The sequence below is a fragment of the Rhinoraja longicauda genome, chromosome 20, assembly GCF_053455715.1.
Source record: "Rhinoraja longicauda isolate Sanriku21f chromosome 20, sRhiLon1.1, whole genome shotgun sequence".
In the NCBI taxonomy this organism is placed as follows: domain Eukaryota; kingdom Metazoa; phylum Chordata; class Chondrichthyes; order Rajiformes; family Arhynchobatidae; genus Rhinoraja; species Rhinoraja longicauda.
This window is the reverse complement of record NC_135972.1, coordinates 4,414,523-4,434,499: the sequence shown is the minus strand read 5'-3', so window position 1 is coordinate 4,434,499 and position 19,977 is coordinate 4,414,523. Positions and strand designations below refer to the sequence as shown.

Genomic DNA, 19,977 nt, shown 5'->3' with positions numbered 1-19,977 from the left:
ACAAGTACATTAGGATCAAGAGGGTAATCAGGGAAAGAGTAGGTCCTGTTCTGGACTGATGAGCCATCTGGGCACAGAACTAGAAGATGTGGATGAAGAGTTAAATCAATACCTCGTTCACATTTACGAAGACAAAAAGATGGGAATTGGAGGGTAAAGGGAGAGGGACGGCGATATTTTACAGCATTTAAGCATTAGGAAGGCGGAGGTTTTAGATGTCTTCAAACAAATAAAGGTGGATGATGAATCTTCAATGCCTGATCCATTGCAGGCTACAGAGGAGTCAGCTGGAGCCCCAAGGGGAATCTGCATCTGTTCTGGTCACCAGTGAATGCCGGAAGACTGGAGGATTTCAAATGTTGTTCCTTTATTCAGGCAAGTTAGTCTAACATCAGTGGTAGAGAAAGTATTGGAAAATTTTCTACAGGACAAGATTTATTTTCATTTGGAAAAGCAAGAATTGATTCAGGATAATCAAGATGACTTGATTTGTAGAAAATCCTGTTTCACTAAATTGATTTGACTTTTTGAAGAGGGAACTAAGTATATTCAGAGAAAATGGATAGGTGATGTTTCAGGTCGGGACCCTCCTTTTGAAGAGTCTGAAGAATTGTTCCAACCCAAAACGTCACCTATCCATGTTCTCTAGTTGCTCTCACAATGCTGCCTGACTCATTGGGTGACTCCAGCACATTGTGTCATTTTGTATAAACCAGCAGCTGCAGTTCCTTGTTTCTAAATAAGTATATTGTTGAGTGCAGTTAATGTGGTCTACATGGATTTCAGTAAGGCTATTGACAAGGTACCACATTGTGGGTAGTTCCAATAAGCTGGAGCCCATGGGATCCATGGCAAACTGGCAAATTAGATCCAACATTGACCTGGTGACAGGAGGTAGAGGAGGGTGGGTGGGGAATTGCTTTTCTAACTGGAAATCTGTGACCCAAAGCATACGGATCGGTGCTGGGACCTTTGTGATCATACACTAAAGACTTGGATATGAATGTGGAAGGTATAATTAGTTAGTTTGCAGGACACTGAAATGTGTGGTGTTGTAGATGGCACTGAGGATTGTCTAATGTGTAAATGACACTGATCAGCTGAAAAAGCAGAGCATTGGCAGGTGGGATTTAATCTTTATAAATGCAAAGTTGTACCTTTTGGAAGGAGTAGTAAAGGTAAAGTGTAGTAACTTCAACACCACGGACACCAGAAGCATGTGGCAGGGTGTCAGGGACATCACTGGCTACAAGAGCAGCCCTGCCTGCCCCCACAGCGATATGGCATTGACCAACGAGCTTAACACCTTCTTTGCCCGCTTTGAAACTGGCAAAACCACCTTGAGTGAAAGAACCCCAGCCGAGGCGGTGGGACAGGTCTTGCAACTGAGCACACAGGAGGTACAACGCGCTCTGCAAAGGGTCAACCCACGCAAGGCTGCAGGACCGGATGGTGTTCAAGGAAGGGTACTGAAGGACTGTGCTGAACAGCTGGCTGAGGTATTCACCAAGATCTTTAACCTGTCATTATCTCTGGCTACGGTCCCCAAGTGCCTGAAGTCGGCTATCATAGTTCCGGTGCCGAAAAAAGCAAAGATCTCCAACCTGAACGACTACCGCCCGGTTGCCCTAACGCCGATTGTCATGAAGTGCTTTGAGAGGCTAGTCCTCTCACACATCAAATCCAGCATCCCTGACTCACTGGACCCACATCAATTTGCATACAGGGCAAATAGATCTACAGAGGACGCCATCTCTCTGGCTCTTCACACTGTCCTGACTCACCTAGAGAGACAGGGCACGTACGTGAGGATGCTATTCATAGACTATAGCTCCGCCTTCAACACGGTCATCCCCACCAAGCTCATCACCAAACTCCACCAGCTAGGCCTTAGCTCGTCATTATGTGACTGGATCCTGGACTTCCTGCTGGAACGACCGCAGGCAGTGAGAATGGGCCCGCACCTGTCCTCCACTATCACCCTGAGTACCGGCACACCACAGGGCTGTGTTCTGAGCCCCATGCTCTACTCCCTCTTCACACACGACTGTGTTCCTGCATTCGACACCAACACCATTGTCAAGTTTGCAGATGACACAACGGTGATCGGGCTGATCACCAACGGGGATGAAACAAACTATAGAGCGGAGGTGCAGAACCTGGCGGACTGGTGCTCGGATAACAACCTGTCCCTAAATACCACCAAGACCAAGGAGCTGATCATCAACTTCCGTAGGTCACATAACGGGGAATATGCACCGATCTCTATCAATGGGGTCAGTGTGGAGAGAGTGTCCAGCTTCAAGTTTCTGGGCACTCACATTTCGGAGGACCTAACATGGTCCAATAACACTGCTGCGCTGGTCAAGAAGGCACAACAAAGACTGTTCTACTTAAGAACACTGAAAAAGTCTGGTCTACCCCAACAGCTGCTGAAGACCTTCTACCGCTGCACCATAGAGAGCATCCTAACGCATGGAATCCCTGTGTGGTACCTCAGCTGCACGGAGGCAGAAAGGAAAGCTCTACAGCGGGTAGTCCATAGAGCTCAGAGGGCCATCGGAACACAGCTACCAGACTTGGAGGGCATCTACAACACACGATGCCTCAGAAAAGCCACCAGCATCCACAAAGACTCTTCACACCCCTGCAACAGTCTGTTCGAACTCCTTCCATCGGGCAGACGATACAAGGCCTTCTATGCCCGCACCTCCAGACTCAGGAACAGCTTCATCCCCAGGGCCATAGCTGCTATGAACCGGTCCTGCTGAGCCGGATGGCCACAACGCATAGATCAACTTGCACTTTACCCTGTCCAAAACTGTTACAACTGTTCGTTTCGTTGGGTTGCTGCTGTCTAAATTACCTAAATTAGTGCATCGTATGGGAGGCGCATTCCCAATCTCGTTGTACCCCTGGGTACAATGACAATAAAGATATATTGTATTGTATTGTATTGTAATATTCGGGTCTGAGGGAATGTTGATGAAGAGGTGATACACACCCATAGATCCCATTCAGCCCACAGAATCTAAGATGGTTCCTAGTATAATTCTCCTATATTGTATAGAGGTTAATTTGTTACTGTAAATTACACCATCTATCAGCTCATCTTTGGCAAGGTAACTTGCTTGGTCACAGAAATAGCATGCAAACTCCACACAGACAGCAGCACAGGTCAGAAATGAACCTGGATCGCTGGAATGTTGAGAGAGCAGCACTATTTGCAGGGCCATTCCACATCTGTAAAGTATATTACTGATTAGAATCCATAATAAAATTACAATATTGTGGGAACTAGGAATAAATACACCTTTATTTGTGATAGTGTTACACGCTCTGATTTCAACTAAATCTTGGCCAGAGGTGCATGTTGTGTTAATTAATCTATTACATCACAGAATACTATTGTTGGGTGTTGGGGTATGCCAGTGATGGATGGACTGAATGTTCTGTGGTTCATAAGGGACCAATCTTGCAACTTTATCCAAGATGATATAAACATGTCCATGTTGGAGCTCTACTCAACCAGATGAGGAGCGTTCTGTACTCATCTCGTAAACGAGGGAAAGGCAGAGAATCAAGTTATGAAGCCTTTGCAATATGATACCCAGCCTCTGAGCTGCTTCTGCAACCACAGTGATCCAGTTAATAATCTGGCCAATGTTGCCTTCAGAGTGCTCGTAGTGAGGGACTTCAATACTATTGAATATAAAGGTGTAGGTGGTTAGTTGTCACTTGTTGGAAATGACCAGTGCCTGGCACCAGAGGCACAAACACAACTTGTCACGTCAGGTATGCTTGTGCATCACTGGAGGTCGCTGTCATTCTCTGTGGAGCTATGAATAGTACTGAATATTTTGCCTTCAAAAGATATTCTCCCTTCTGATCTTAAGGAAGGATGGTCATTCTGGGCTAGAGATAGTTTGGTCTTGGATGGTGCCACAAAACTCCTACACCAATGTACTGAGGCTGTGATTCCAATCACCATCATCAACTACAATCATCTTCCTTTGTGCAAGGTATAACTCCTACCTGTTTTTCCCTCTGATAAGTGTAAATGCCAGTGTTGTAACTGAGCTGTTTTATTGGATGCTATCAATTACGATTTAGTTGAAGTTCCTCAATACAGATGGATTAGAGAAATAGGCACTTGGTGGTAGGTACAGACTCAGTGGACCTGTCTCCGTGCTGTGTCTCTGTCTCACTCATTTCCAAACACCCATTTACTAACAGAGTGGCCAGAAATTTAACTATTGTTCCACGAAAAAAATAGTAACAAAAGTAAGCCAGGCTGCTTGTTCTGTACAAAATAACACCATCTGTCAGGTCCATGCCTGAATGGGTACAGTTTCTATCTCCCCCCTCCCAACCCACTAGACAGGCCCTTCATTTCAAACATACATTCTCTTGACAACCATCGTTGTGAAGAATGCGTCTTTACTCTTCTCTTAAACCCAGGACATATGCAGAAGACACACAGTTTAGAGCAAAAGATATTTATTTAGAAAAATGCTGTTTTATACTTGTAATGACAGTTTAAAGGGCATCGGTTCCAGCTGCATTTTCAGAGGTACGAGTAAGTGATCTCGAACAGCTTTGACAATCTACATTTACTTCCACTTTCATTCCCAAGATGACTTGGCTCACAACAGGACACCTCTTCACGAAATCAGACCTCGCGTGCAGTTCCACAAAGAGGGAAAAGGGCTAATTTGCATTGTCACATATCCAAGTCATGCCACAATTACCCAGCTTCACATGCTTTCATTAAAATAATCACAGAATCCTATTATCCTCTAAAGGAGAATAGGAACATGTATGCTAATTTTCAGTCTGCAAGTGAGATCACATTGTGCAGAAACCATGAAGCCAGAAACCGAGGATGTGGAATTAAATATTTCACACGGTCTGTGATAGAAATGGGCATTTTTGACTGAATCTCATTCATTTACAACTGCCAGCATTTTCAATCCATCAATTAGTTCATGTGAGCATTTGTAAAGGAGAGAATGGTGGACGTTAGTCTGCCTAAATCTGCAAATTTACACACACTACCTGCAATTGATGAATTAGGTACTTTAGGTAGCCTGCCCATTCTCAAACAGCAGATTAAGTTTAGTTTCACCAAGAACATCCTATATTAAATCAAGAATCCAAATGCAATCTGAACTGAAGTCAGTCAGATGAACTTGCAACAAGTTATAAAATGAGGCGCCATTTTATAAAAAAGGGATAAGACGACTTTGGTAATCTTATCGTTTGTCATTATTTTTATCTAGATTAGATGAAGGATTTAAATAAGCCAACTAACACTGAAATGTCAGTCAGAATAGCCAATAGTTAATAAATAAAAGGAACGTTATATGAAACGGTTAACCTCACATTGTTGTGGAATCTTGTAGCGCTACTTCAAGTATTAGTTCTGCTTTTATAAATGCCATCAATTCATTTTACCATGGCAAACGACCTTTGTTGAACAGAGTACATAAAGTGGAATCTTAACCGTGGAATCCTTTTTCAAAACTGAACCACAAAATAATTCTGATTAACATCCTCTCTTTCTGATCTATTTGAGTGTCTTTAAAAAATATTTCTGTATAAACTGAACGCTGACGACGTTACTGATGAGAATTGTTGGGAGGGAGTTGCTGAACCATCCAGTAACTGGGAGCAAAGGTCCCGAAATAAGACAGGCTGCTTACTTCAGTGACGTACAGACAGTATGGCTCCATCACATTGTATTCAGTAGGTCCGAGCAAGGTTCCTGAGCTCCTTTAACATACTATATAAAATTAAAAAAAATAGAAAGACAGGAAAAGACTAGGGCTGTTAATCATAATTATTTTATACCAGGACTCTTAAAAAGGTCACTGACTGCAGAACACCCTCTTTAAAAACAGTAGGAATACACATAGAGAGTATGGCATGGGATAACACAAGGTGAAGATGAATTACGGTGTGTATGGTCCTTTTCACTGATTTCAGGGTTTTGCAAGTGGCAATATCACTTTCAGAACCATCCAGGACGGACGCCCCATGTTAAGTCAGGTACCTAAACTCATCTCTTAGTCCGCAGAAAGAAATATAACCAGTTGCTATATTTATCTTCCAGCTTATCACCTCGAGTAAAGCAAGTTAATTTAACTTACAAGGAACAAGTTTCTTTTTTGATGTACTACTGACAAAGAACTCTGCACAAACGTCCAAAGTGAAACTGCACCCAGAGTGCTTGGCCTGCCTAAGACATATGGCACTGCCACAACACAGAAAAGCTACTGTCTAAAAAAGAACAGACAGTCCAAAATCTACAATGGGTGCTATAGATCAAACTCGTAATAATCAACATCCAGTTCATCATGAAACAAGTCCCACTCATCACCAGAATCTGAAAAGTCATCATCTGGGCCATCTGCTAAAAGCATCAGTAGCACTTCACCAAGCTCAAAGGTGACCATCTCATCATCTTCATAGGAGTCCGCACTCTCCCTCTCTTCAATGAAATCCCAGAAATGTGCTCTCCGCTGGCTCTGTGACAGAACAGAGATCATTGTAAACAATCCAATCTTGAATTTACAGCTAGCTGATATTGAACCAGCCTTCAGATACGTTAACTTAATTTAGATAGATATCTGAAAAAGTCTAAATGTCTTAAGACAGATTTTTTTCTTTTAGCTTACACCACAGCAACAGAAACATAGTAATTGAGTGTACACTCAATATTTTCCATCTGAACATACACATTAAAACTATTTTGACCCTACAAAGGAATGTTATGACAATGTTTTGTTTGCAAATATGTTTCAGTCAGTCAATATGGAGCAATGAAGTGATCAATGAAAAGAAACAATCCCAATTTTGCCTTCCAATTCTACTGGAATTGCCACATTAAAATTACAGAGTTGCTCTGTTGTAAATGAGGATGATTTCATACTTCACAATAACTTGTAAAGCTGAATCTTGGAAATGGTATCTACATATTATATCCGACAGATAATAATTTTGAAAATACTTAGACCTCAGTGTTTAACATTTGTCATTCCAATTATTTTGTATTAATATCATACTTTTAGAATAATGCTAAATACATAATTGACATGAAATATTACATGTGGATAAATGTGAAAATCTGTCAACACAATTTCGAGGCACATTTAGTTAGAAATTCTGAGCAATAGATGGTATAGACCTCTGGACATACTGTAATGGCTCCCCATTAATCCTGATGGAAGATTATCAATCTGAATCATTATTTTTTCTCTCACAACAGCTACTGAGCATTTCCAGCTGGTTTTAATCTCCTTATAACTAGTGAAACTACTCATACATGACAGCTCACAGATGAAAGCAGAAGCAGGAATAGAGCGGTTTAAATAGTGCTGTTTAGCGCTGTCCTTACCCGGTATCTGCCCATTGATCCGATCGGCTTCCTTTGTGGTTGAGGCTCCTCCAGCCGCCCATCAGGATAGGCGTGTCTGTAAAAACAATTCCCACCAAAGGGACAAGTCCCACGCCCCTGATCAAAATATCGACACGCTTTATTGCTACAGAGAAAAAGATAAACATTACTGAATAAATTGTGAAAGGCAGGAAGCAAAGAGTAGGAGTAAACGGGTCCTTTTCAGAATGGCAGGCAGTGGCGAGTGGAGTGCCGCAAGGCTCGGTGTTGGGGCCGCAACTGTTTACCATATATATTAATGATTTAGAAGAGGGAATTAGAAGCAACACTAGCAAGTTTGCAGATGACACAAAGCTGGGTGGCAGTGTAAACTGTGAAGAGGATGTTAGGAGGTTGCAGGGTGACCTGGACAGGTTGAGTGAGTGGGTAGATGCGTGGCAGATGCAGTATAATAATATAGATAAATGTGAGGTTATCCACTTTGGCGGCAAAAACAAGGAGGCAGATTATTATCTCAATGGAGTTAGGTTAGGCAAGGGGGAAGTGCAGCGAGACCTGGGTGTCCTTGTACACCAGTCACTGAAAGCTGGCGTGCAGGTACAGCAGGCAGTGAAGAAAGCTAATGGAATGTTGCCCTTCATAACAAGAGGATTTCAGTATAGGAGTAAAGAGGGTCTTCTGCAGTGTATTGTGTACAGTTTTGGTCTCCTACTTTGAGGAAGGACATCCTTGTAATTGAGGCAGTGCAGCGTAGGTTTACGAGATTGATCCCTGGGATGGCGGGACTGACATATAAGGAAAGATTGAAAAGACTAGGCTTGTATTCACTGGAGTTTAGAAGGATGAGAGGGGATCTTATAGAAACATATAAAATTATAAAAGGACTGGACAAGCTAGATGCATGAAAAATGTTCCCAATGTTGGGCGAGTCCAGAACCAGGGGCCACAGTCTTAGAATAAAGGGGAGGCCATTTAAAACTGAGGTGAGAAAAAACTTTTTCACCCAGAGAGTTGTGAATTTGTGAAATTCTCTGCCACAGAGGGCAGTGGAAGCCAAATCACTGGATGGATTTAAGAGAGAGTTAGATAGAGCTCTAGGGGCTAGTGGAATCAAGGGATATGGGGAGAAGGCAGGCACGGGGTATTGATTGGGGACGATCAGCCATGATCTCAATGAATGGCGGTGCTGGCTCGAAGGGCCGAATGGCCTCCTCCTGCAACTATTTTCTATGTTTCTAACTACTTTCTACTAGAAACTGCCTAGCGCCACAGCCATTCTTGGGGTCTGACCTAATTCATTTAGATAAGTAGCAATGTTGCATGTTGTATTGGTGTATACCCTTTCCTCCCAAACTTATGTCCAAGTTCAGATGTAGCATAGAAAGGCATGCAACCCAGGGCCGTTCTTTGATTTGTTAGGACAGGTTGAATTAATGAATAATATTCTTCTTTATAGATAACACAGGAGCCAGAACCACTTGGAGTCATCTTTATCTTTCATCTTCCCTGCTGGTGAATTAGTAACCAAAAACGACAAATGCAGCAGACTTCACAGCGCAATACACTACTCTCTTCCTCCTTATATTAAACCATTTTAACAAAAGTAGACAGCTTATAACTACTCATTAACACAGATCACAGGACGAACTTGTAAACTAGAATATTCAATCCCTGAACACAGAGTTTATCTGCCCACTAATAGAACTTGTCCACTAACTTAACCGCCAGAGACATCCCCTTTCACCTGGAGTTATGGATGCAGGCAAGGCTGGATAATTGTTAGCATTTGGAACATGTTCTGCTGTTGGCCTTGAGCAGGAACAACAGCTTCATGTCGACATAGAAGCTGCAGGTGTTGGAATCTTAAGAAAAAAGTGCTGGAGGAACCCAGCAGGTCATGCAGCATCAGCAGAGAGAATGTATCTGTCCAAAATTAGGAGCAGTGGGTTGGGCAAATTAGAATAATGGGGTGCACTCCTGGGAGCCAGTATGGACTAAAGGGCCTCCTGTGTTGTTGCACCTATAAGATTAGCTCCACGTAATGTCTGAACCCCATCCATACTAAGTGGCAAACACTTCAAATCACGAAATGTCTGCAGGTGACCAAGAAATAGCCCACACATCTCTGCTTGTTGTTCAATGGCCATTAGCTGCCACAAAATAAAAACAATTCAGGAAATTATACTGGACCCAGCACACAAATAGCCCGATGTGCAAGTCAGGCACCAACTATTTTTCATAACACCTACCTGCCAGGAGCCTTTCTAATGGGTGTGAAAAAGCACCGTAAAACATTTTACATCTCAGTATCAGGGAATCCAATTCACTCGAGCAGCACCAGACATTATACCTTGAATATTCATTTCTTTCATCATTGGCGCAGTGAAAGGGCAAAGATATGAAGAAATGCACCCGCTTGACCAAGTCACCAATGACTTACTCAGCATTATAATTTACTCTGGTGCATTTTTTAGTATGGTTACCCTTAAAGTTTGAATCATGAACAAGTATGACAAGCAACAAAATATATGAATAGACATAGGCTACAATAATATAAGCAACATTTACTCTGGAGAATGATTAAATGTTACCTCATTGCCCCTTTATACTTTTTGATGAGTTTTTGTTTTTCTTCTTTATCCTCCACCCAGTATTCACTTGGAATGACAAAATTTGATGTAATTCGACACTCAGGACAGGATCTGCAAAATTAAATTCATGGGTAATTACTATAACAATATCATCAATCCATCCAGAAAATTAGTCTTAAAGTCTGGTCTTTCCTTATGTAAATCAGATAACTGCTGATTGAAGAAATATGTACATCTCATATGACAATGAAACCCAATAATCACTTTACTAAAAATGGATCATTGTTAAAAACAAACCATCTCAAATTTTACATTCTACAACAATAAAACTGGAAACTCAAGTTGCAGATATGCCATTGCTGTTTGAGTCACTGAATATTACGTTTGCCTATGTTTCTTTTTAATAAAATTGCTTCATGATTTGATTCTTTCAGGTCAATCTTACCCAATATTCTAAAGCAAACATTCTGCAGATATAAATATAATGAAGCACTATTCACATATCACTGCAGCCACCCCACTACAACTGAGATGGATTAAGAAAACTTGATCGAGGAATGCAACCTAGGACGTTTCTGATCTGGAAATGATGTAGCCTGCACAGGAACCATAAGCCAACTCGAGTACATAAATTCATTGGGAGAAGCTTATACATTTCCTTTAAAGCCTTTTGCTAATTCTGCTTAGAAGTAACAGAAAATGTAGGTTAAACAGGCTACATTGTAAAATTAAACATTTTAGTTAGTGCATATTCATTTATAAAACACCAAAATATTACATGCTTGCACAATTAAAATTCTATTCATTAATTAGTCTGAACCTACATAGATCAAGATCTATAACATTTTGAATGTAATTGAAATACACCTAAATAGTATCTCTGCTATTTTAAAGGATTATTTAGCATTCGACTATCTAATATCAAATCTTTCTATCTCAGTCACAATACTGCTGCCAGTTTGTGTAAACACAAATATGCTTATTTACAACATTTCCGGTTGGCAAGGAGCCTTGAGACATTGGAGATAGACACAAAAAGCTGGAGTAACTCAGCGGGACAGGCAGCATCCCTGGAGAACATGGACAGGCACAAAGTGCTGGAGTAACTCAGCGGGATAGGCAGCATCTCTGGAGAACATGGACAGGCACAAAGTGCTGGAGTAATTCAGCGGGATAGGCAGCATCTCTGGAGAACATGGACAGGCACAAAGTGCTGGAGTAATTCAGCAGGACAGGCAGCATCTCTGGGGCTTGAGATATTGGAACCTTAAAGGGCCGGTCCCACTTAGGCGATCTTTTTGGCGACTGCCGGCGACTTCAAAGTCGTAGCAGATCGCCAAACTTTTCTTTTACCCCACGACAATAACCACGACAATGCTGAGTCAGGTCGAGATTACAGCTTCTTCTGAAACATCGCGAAAATTCCCACGCTGTCAATGCTTCTCCGGCGTCCTGGTTTTCGCTGAAATCACTGACAAGTCTGTAAGTACTTGAGAGTTTTGAACTATAACATCTTGTATGGGTTACTTAAAAACCAAGCTTCACTGTTACAAGGAACAAACTGGATTTACTTCCAGTTTACTAATAGGTGTATTATTATTTATTTTTTTATTAAAGTGGTTCAGTGGATTTTTGTGAAGTGTGTGGGCATTCTTTGAAAATGTAAGGGAGATGCATATCTGGTTTCTGGGTTGAATATCTGGGTTTGGAGCCCACTTTAAATGTAATGGCTGAGGCCAAAAACATCGCGAAAATTCCCACGCTTACCTGACCGTCAAACTGTCGCCTCCAATCTACCTGTCAAATGTCCTGACGGTAAATAAATTGGTTAAACACAAGCATTTTATGGTATTTTGAAATTACTTTACTTATTTTGTGCTTCTAAATGTATCTTAAGAGAACCTATCAAACCTGGGGACAGCATGCGACAGCGACTGCAATAAGCTACGATGCCTGGGGACAAGCCAGCTGTCGCCGAGAGATTTCAAACCGTTTGATTTCTCGGCGACGCGCCGAGATCCACTATGATATTTGGAAGACTCCTCACGATCATGCCCTCACGACTGCCTAGTCGCCGGCAGTCGCCTTAAAATAGCCTAAGTGGGGCAGGCCCTTTACTTACCCTAATAAGACATGTAGTTCCCCTTCTCTCATTGTGACACCAGACTTGCATAATGCATGCGTTTTCATCAGTGTCTTTGAAACCTTCTCTTCCTCAAAGAGTGGTAGAAGAGGTTTGAAGTATTTTAAAGGCATAGTTAGGTACTTGATAAGTAATGGGGAAATGCTGACTGAGGATATGCAGAAATATGGAGAGCATCTGCCTTGTTCTCAGTGAATGATGGAGTAGCCTTGATAGGCCAAATGGCTCCCAATTCATATCTGCATACTTCCCACCACTGACGAACAAGATTAATTGGTTATGTGCAAACATTGTACACCAACTGACTGAGTTTATTTGCCAAATCTATGAATCAGATCACAGACCCTGTGTGATGCATCTTCAGAGATAGAAAGCACCCTTGGGAGACACTGTTTCTATCACGGTGCTTCCAGATGTCATTTTCCAATACGATCAACAGATCAGTTGTTCTTTGGTTTCTGACACTGTTGGAGTGAACTTCAACCCACACATGGGGTGTGGAACCTTATTCCCACTCACCATGTTATGCTTCTAAACTCAAAGTATTTCAGTTAATAAACACTTAGCAGCATTTTATTTTTCCATATTTTCAGTATCCACATTGTGTTCCCTTTGAATGATTCTTTTAAGTTCATAAACAGCCAAATTAATTAAAATTTCAAGGACTTACTTTACAATCTTGTTCTCAAATTGTTTAGCGCTCCTCCATTTCCGAATACAGTTGAGACAGTAGGCGTGATTGCAGTTGGACATGATTCCAAAACGCCGCTCATTTGCATTTGTTTTCTCGTATATCACTTCCATGCAGATGCCACATATAATGTCCTTGCTCCGTTGGATGGCAAAAGATAGCTCCATATCCTTCTCATGGGCCTCGATGCAAGCCTATGGAAAGAACATCTACACGTCAAGAGAACACAATATTGCAATTTTAGAAGTTGAAAAATTTAAGAAGTGTAAATCAAAGATAATATTCACATTGAAACTGAAATAAGCGTAATAGTAAAATACTGCATCTTCAAAGAGTTCCAAGAGAATTGTTTATCATCTCATCAATAGAAAAATTATAGAATCAAAAATATTGTCCAAGATTGTGACTGCACAGAAGAACTAAAATTATTAGCAATTCAATGTGTTTCTTTTACATAACTAAAAACCCTTTTTAAAAGAGCTAAACATGGTTCAAACAAATTAATATGAATATAAGCCAGTCAAGTCCTTTTGCATTATGCAACAGTAATATTGTGGACCTAAAGGTGTTACCTAGCAAGAGTTCAGTAGTTCAACAAGACTTTTGGGCAAAGCAGATTCAGGTTTATTTGTCATATGTAATAAAATTGGTTGATTGCATAAAGCTCAAAGTAAACAATATAAATACAACTGATGATACACTTAATAAATAAAGCTGAAATAGTGCAAAAATGCTCAAATGCAATGCTAGAATAACTGAATGAAGTAGACTAAGACAAGGGGTAGCATCTCCAGGAAGGGGGTGTGAGAGAGATGATTTCAGGCGCCTGATAGCAAATGTTCCAAAGTCTGCGCATTCGGACTTAGCAGTTCCTGTATCTCCTAGAGGGTAGAAGTGAGGAAAGGGAATGAATGGCCAGGATGGCTGGCATCCTTGACGATACTTCCAGCCTTCCTAATGCAATGCACCCTGAAGCGAGACAGAGGATATATGGAATAAGCAACCAAAGGAAATGGAAGAGGCAGGTTAGAAACATTTAGCAAGGAACATGGACAGGAAAGGTTTGGAGGGGCATGTTCCAGGTGCAGGAAAGTGCAATTAGCTCAGTTAAGCAAATTGTTCGGCATGGAATAGTTGGGCCGAGGGGCTGTTTTGCTCTGTGACTATGATTAAGTGACAAGTCCATGATGGACTTGACTGCAGACTACTCAATCCAATCAATACCCAACTAACAGTGGGTCCATGTACTCTAAATATGGTCTCATATCCATCAGGGATATTGGTGTCAAAGAAAGTAATGAAAGTTATAACTAGTATGCATAAAAGAACACACTTGGTTTTGAGGAACCCCGCATCAAGGCAGAGAACTGCTCCAGAACATTAATTGCATACAAGTGCTGCTGCTATCCTCATTCTTTGGGTTGTAATGATGCTTACATCAAGGAATCTGTCCAATGAAAAGGAGCCAATTGAAAAATAATAAACTTTAGATGGACCCTCTTGTTTGTAAGAATCTTACCTGCAGGAAAGGGAGCTATTCACACAGCGCTAAACCTTGTATGACAGAGGTAACCTTTGCCTTTTTCTAAGGAACAAAGTATTAATGAAGGAAATGCATTTGATAAAGTCTACATGGATTTTATAAAGACGAAGTTGCACATGTAAGCCTGCTCAAAAAACATTAAAACCCATTTTATCTGACCAAAGTGACAAATGGAATTTAATCCAGAGAAGTGCAAGGTAATGCATCTCTGGAATTGTAACGAGCCAAGGAAATATTAAGTACAGTGAGTAGTGGGAAGATACAGACCTTGGAGATGATGTCCTGTTACCTTTCAGGATCTGTGGACATCTCATGTTGATTAAGCAGCCTATTAGATTCTATCCTTTAGTGGCCAAGGTATTGAATACATGAGCAAGCAGGTCTTGCTGGACTTCCCAACACTAGTTGTGCAGTGAGTTTTGCATATAGTTTTAATCACATTACAGAAAAGATTTGCTTGTATTGAAGAGGATGCAGGCATTTACAAAGATGTGGCTGGGACTGGAAGATTAAAACCGAGGAAAGATTAAAACAAGCTCCAACAGTTTGCAAGCACAGGAGATTCACCATCTGTTCTTTTACCTTTTCCTTTCCGCACAATCTAGACACCCACATTCTACTTCCACACGATCCAATACCTCACATAGTTTAGTTTAGAGATACAGCGCGGAAACAGGTCCTTCGGCCCACGCCGATCAGCGATTCCCGCATATTAACGCAATCCTACACCCACTGGGGACAATTTTTACATTTACCAAGCCAATTAACCTACAAACCTGCACATTCTTCCAAGGTTTCCATCTGATGGCCACTCGGGTTCACTGCACATCAACTACCTACCCTTTGACAAAGTCTGTTCTGTAGACACTCATCATTCAGAGAAATTATTTCACCAGCAACTTTTTTTTTTTTTTTTTTTTTTTAAACAGTATTCCCCTAGATTCTCCCACAAGAGGAAACATCCTCTCAACATCCAGTCTTTTAAGTTCCAAAAAACGTTCAATTGTCTCCTCTCATCTCCGCGAGATACAGGCCATGGCAGCCCAACTTCTCAAGACCACCCACACATTCCATATTAATCTGGGAAGCCTTCTCTGGTGAGTTTTCAATGCATTAACATCCTTCCTTAACTAGCACTGTACAATTCTGCAGGTAGTTTTACCAATCATTACCACCCTGCTTTTGTAACCAATAAACAATAATGTTCTTCCTAATAAGTGATATTATCTGCCCGCCGGCCTTTTGATTATTATGCACTGGGACACCAGAGGTTATTTGCATCTCAGAGCTCTAATCTTTCGACAATGTGCATCACAAAAGCTCATTAATGTCTTTAGTTATGTACGCTGCTTGTTACACAAACGATGCAAGTAATAAGTCGATTGGAAACAATGCTCTGGGAGGAGCAATACACAATCCCTCTGACCCAATTAAAATTGCTTCAGCTGCATGCTGGGACGCTGGGCCACACATGATACCATTAAATGCAATTATCTGCTCCAAGGTAAGAAGTGGCACTGAACATGGTTTGCAGGCATCACTGTCAGTCAGCTAGCATGCTTTACTTTGGGATGAAGTACTACTTGAAGTTGCTTAAGGAAAACAATAAAATAAATAACTTTTGCTGCATTTAAGTGCTTATTTTAACATGCTGTGAAGCAGAGTGTGCTCCATAAGGAATATTTTGATGCTGTAACATCCACAATAAAAAAAATCGAATGGCTTTTTTCAGTTTGTATTGCTATTTGGCCACATAAAATGGGAAAGTCCTTCAAAAAGAGTGCCATTACTCAAAGTGTTAGTTTTCTTTAGCATTTTATATTACAGTACTAATATCAGCTGCATAATTCGACATGATTTAATTACCTTAAGATGAGCATTCTAACAGCTGGTTTAAGTAAATTAAATGTTTCATTGACTATCAGAGTTAAACCCGAGCAAGCGTGCGGGGATCGCTGGTCAGCACGGAGTCAGTGGGCTGAAGGGCCAGTTTCCGCGCTGTATCTCTAAACTAAATTAACGTAGCAGTGGAGAAAATGGCAAAAGCAAATTGCACAATTATCCAGCAATTATATTTTGTTATAAATCATAAACAGCTGATACAGATTAAGCACATCTTAATTCTTAATTTTCTCCCTGATCAACCTAAAAGCTTTAAAGCTCAACATCCTCTCTTGCTGTTCAATGACTTGCCTTTATGTGGTCGGATCTTTGTGAGGCGTCAGTGGGGTGAAGAACCTGCAGGCCACACATATCACACACATCCCCATGGAGGTAGACACAGTTCACACCATATCGGCACTCGCCCACTGCAGCGTACGGACACATCTGTTTCTTCACATCTTCACCAGTTTGTGGGGCCTCAGTGCTCCCTTCTATTAACAACTTTTCCATTCTTGCTTCCTGGTAAGTTGGTGTAGCTGTAATGAGAATTTTTAAATTATCCTATAACTAGTTACCAACAGGAATAATATGTTCCAATAATATTCTCTATTTAGATTGCATTAAACATCATCCAATAGAATGCAAAAGAAAAACAGTGAAATACTTTTGGGCAAATTGCAGTGGGCGGCTGGTTTTATTTTGAAATCTTGTCCCCAAATTATAATTAAATAAAACTTCTAAAGAAGAATCTCAATTAAGTCTGCATGTAACCCATTAGATCAAGTCATCTAACTCAGCAAATGCAGTGGGGTAACTTGTGCTTTATACCATGATTAGGTATCTCATTATATCAAATAAGGAATGAGATTATACTGAATATGAATTCATGGACTTTGATGGAATTCAATATTGCAAGGAAAAGGTGGACCCATTGCAGGTTATGCAAGTCGCCTTTGTCTTTAAAAGCAAAATAGTCAATCTCCAAACTACAATGAGAACTGAGTGAGATCACGTTGTAGGTAACTTTTAGTAACCTTTTTCTAAAGGGAACCATGTTTTATTTGCAGTGGCTATGGGATGGGCACGCTGTTAGGTTTATTTCACATTCGAGATAGGGCCTTGCTCCCAAATTACTGCTATGCCACTGTTCAACTTGTATGAAAATATTTGATGGCCCGTTTGACCAGAATTGTCAAATTCCTGAAGTTCAGGCCTGAGTTAATGGAACCTGAAGCATTTTCCACAAGGAAAGAATGATGGCTCGTCCTATGCTATCTTGAACTCTTATGGATGTCAGTTTTTCTTTAAAAAACATTTTCACAAATTTGCAATATATGATTGATTTTCTATGCAGTTTTTTTACATGAATGCAAAAAAGTAATCAAAGCACATTTTAAAATAAAGCCATTGTTGTAACCGTTTCAGCATTGATTTTTGATAACTCACATTTGTCACATGGACGATAGAATACAAGCCAGTCCAAGACAAACTAAATTGACAGCAGTACAATCTTATTTCTAACTATTAATTATCAACATACATGCAAGATTATAGCGAACACCAGGTTTAAAAATAGGTAATAATTCACTCACATCTGGCACTGTACGAGTCAGATTGGTCTCATTCTCAACTCCTCTATGTACAGTAAACAGCAGACAAAAAGATCATGTATGGCTTGTAAATTACTCCTGTCCACGTGTACCAGGGCTGCAAAATGTCAATCACAACTAGCCATTGTTGTTACAGTTTTAAACTCAGGAAAGTTTGCAGGTAACTCACTAATCCCTCATTTTTTTTCTCTATAATTTCATGTGGGTTTAGATGCTAAAAAAACCTCTTGTAGTTCCTTCTGCCACCCAGACTAGCTTATTATCTGCACCGAAAAGACTCATTTCGTTTGGATCCAGTTCCTTGGTTCATGTTAGAGCAGATGTTTGAGTGAAGTGTTATTTTAGCAGATGCTAAAAGATCTACAATTAAAAGGATAACGGCTAAATTTCTTTCCCCTAGTATGGTGGAATATTGAAAAGTGAGACTTCTGTACATACACTAGAGCAGAAAGCCAAATGCAAAAACAGGCCAACTTATGCTGGCGATGGAACAGTTGATATTCAAGTTTATGATAACCCCAAAGCAAGCATAAATCACATGTACATCAATATGGGCTTTTACAGTATAACCAGGAACTTCACTCAAAGGTTCAGCAGTTTCTCGGGAAGATTTTGCAATGCAAGGATCTAAAGAATATGCAAAATTTTCAGTTGTAGTTTCCCAGGCCCTTCAGACTGCCAACTGCATCATTATCAATTATCAATATCCATAAAAGCAGCATAAACCACAGGATGTTGATTTTATTTCCTTTATTAAATCAAAGAAATAAAACAGCTATGATTATTTTGACACGATAAAAATAAAACAAAACTGTATATTGATGTGCTCTTAACATTTTAACAACAGATCTTGGCTTCTGCAGAATTGGAGGAGCCCCTTTACAAATACAAAACAAATATAACACTAAAAGCAAACTTAAAGACCACTCCCAGTCATAGTGTCTCAATACTTACTGTAGGTTTAAAATACTTTGACCCTTATATGTGCCTTTAGTTTTCAATACCTTTATGCTTAAAACAAAATATCAAAGCCTGAACCAAAAGTAACTCAGTCTTAAATTCATTTCCACATAATACATACAAATGCAGTAATAAAATGAACTCAAAACTGATCCTTAAATCCACAAGTTCCCAAACAACTTTCATAATATTTACAAAGCTGATACAGTTAAGTTAATCAGTAATTTGTGGATTGTATAATAAAATTAGGAAAGCACTTGGAACCATGGGTGTTTTAACATTTAAATAGTACTCACCAAGTTAAAATGGTTATCCAAAAGGGTTAAATCTAAAGGAAACCTTACTGTATATTTGGAGAATGCTTTCTGAGGCTCATACATTATTCCTCAAATGTAGAAAGCATATTTGAAATTAATGAGCAGCTGCATAATTCCATGATAGATCGCTGCAGTCTGGGACTGGAAAGCAGGCTGGAGAATTATTTGGGCAATCACATGAAGTTGCTGGAGGGGCATTTTATAAAAATGGATTTGGCTGAGGTATACATGATAAAAACTATTCTCTATGTGCACTATTCTAACTGTAGCACGTAGAAATGCTCTGACAGCATTGCAGTATCACAAAAAGATTTCGAATAATCAGTAGCTTTAGCAATTGTTTCAGAACATGGATCCCGAATTTGAAAAATATTCCTGACATTTATTTTTTTAAACTAAGTTGATATCAGAATTTTGAACAGCATTATCTTCACCTCAATTCCCGATCATTACTGACGTTTAATTATTTGAATGTGTAAATGAACAAAACTATTTCGATTGTTTACTTATCTGAACTATAGAATTCAAATCGTAAGCCGTATTTAATGGCACACATCTCATATTGATTAATTATATATTAAGTTACTCTGTTCAACCTTGCACTGATTTATTCAAACTGTTCATCAGGTAAAAAGTGAATTTCATAAAATTTAACATTGAAGTATGGAAATACCAAAGATGAGAACCCTGAAGATTTCATGAAAATGACTATGCTTATCTTACTGTCGACCACTTTGGCATTAAAGGATGCCATTTGATTTTTAATTTTGGTCAATTCATAACCAATGACCATTAACAAGCAACATGAAAAGCAAAACTAATTATTTAAATTTAATTAG

The 19,977-nt window shown here is 40.0% G+C and overlaps 1 protein-coding gene across 1 annotated transcript in view; it reads right to left on the bottom strand.

Annotated features, from left to right (window-relative positions):
- Positions 1–4,503: 4,503 nt before the first annotated feature.
- Positions 4,504–19,977, bottom strand: part of mkrn1 (makorin, ring finger protein, 1) — a 46,715-nt gene continuing 31,241 nt past the window's right edge. The window contains exons 4-8 of the mRNA XM_078416789.1: positions 16,561–16,787; positions 12,804–13,018; positions 9,991–10,101; positions 7,400–7,544; positions 4,504–6,530 (exon numbers count right to left, since the gene is read on the bottom strand). Of these exons, the coding sequence (XP_078272915.1) occupies positions 6,321–6,530; positions 7,400–7,544; positions 9,991–10,101; positions 12,804–13,018; positions 16,561–16,787 (908 nt within the window). The 3' untranslated portion in view covers positions 4,504–6,320. The remainder of the gene's footprint in view (positions 6,531–7,399; positions 7,545–9,990; positions 10,102–12,803; positions 13,019–16,560; positions 16,788–19,977) is intronic.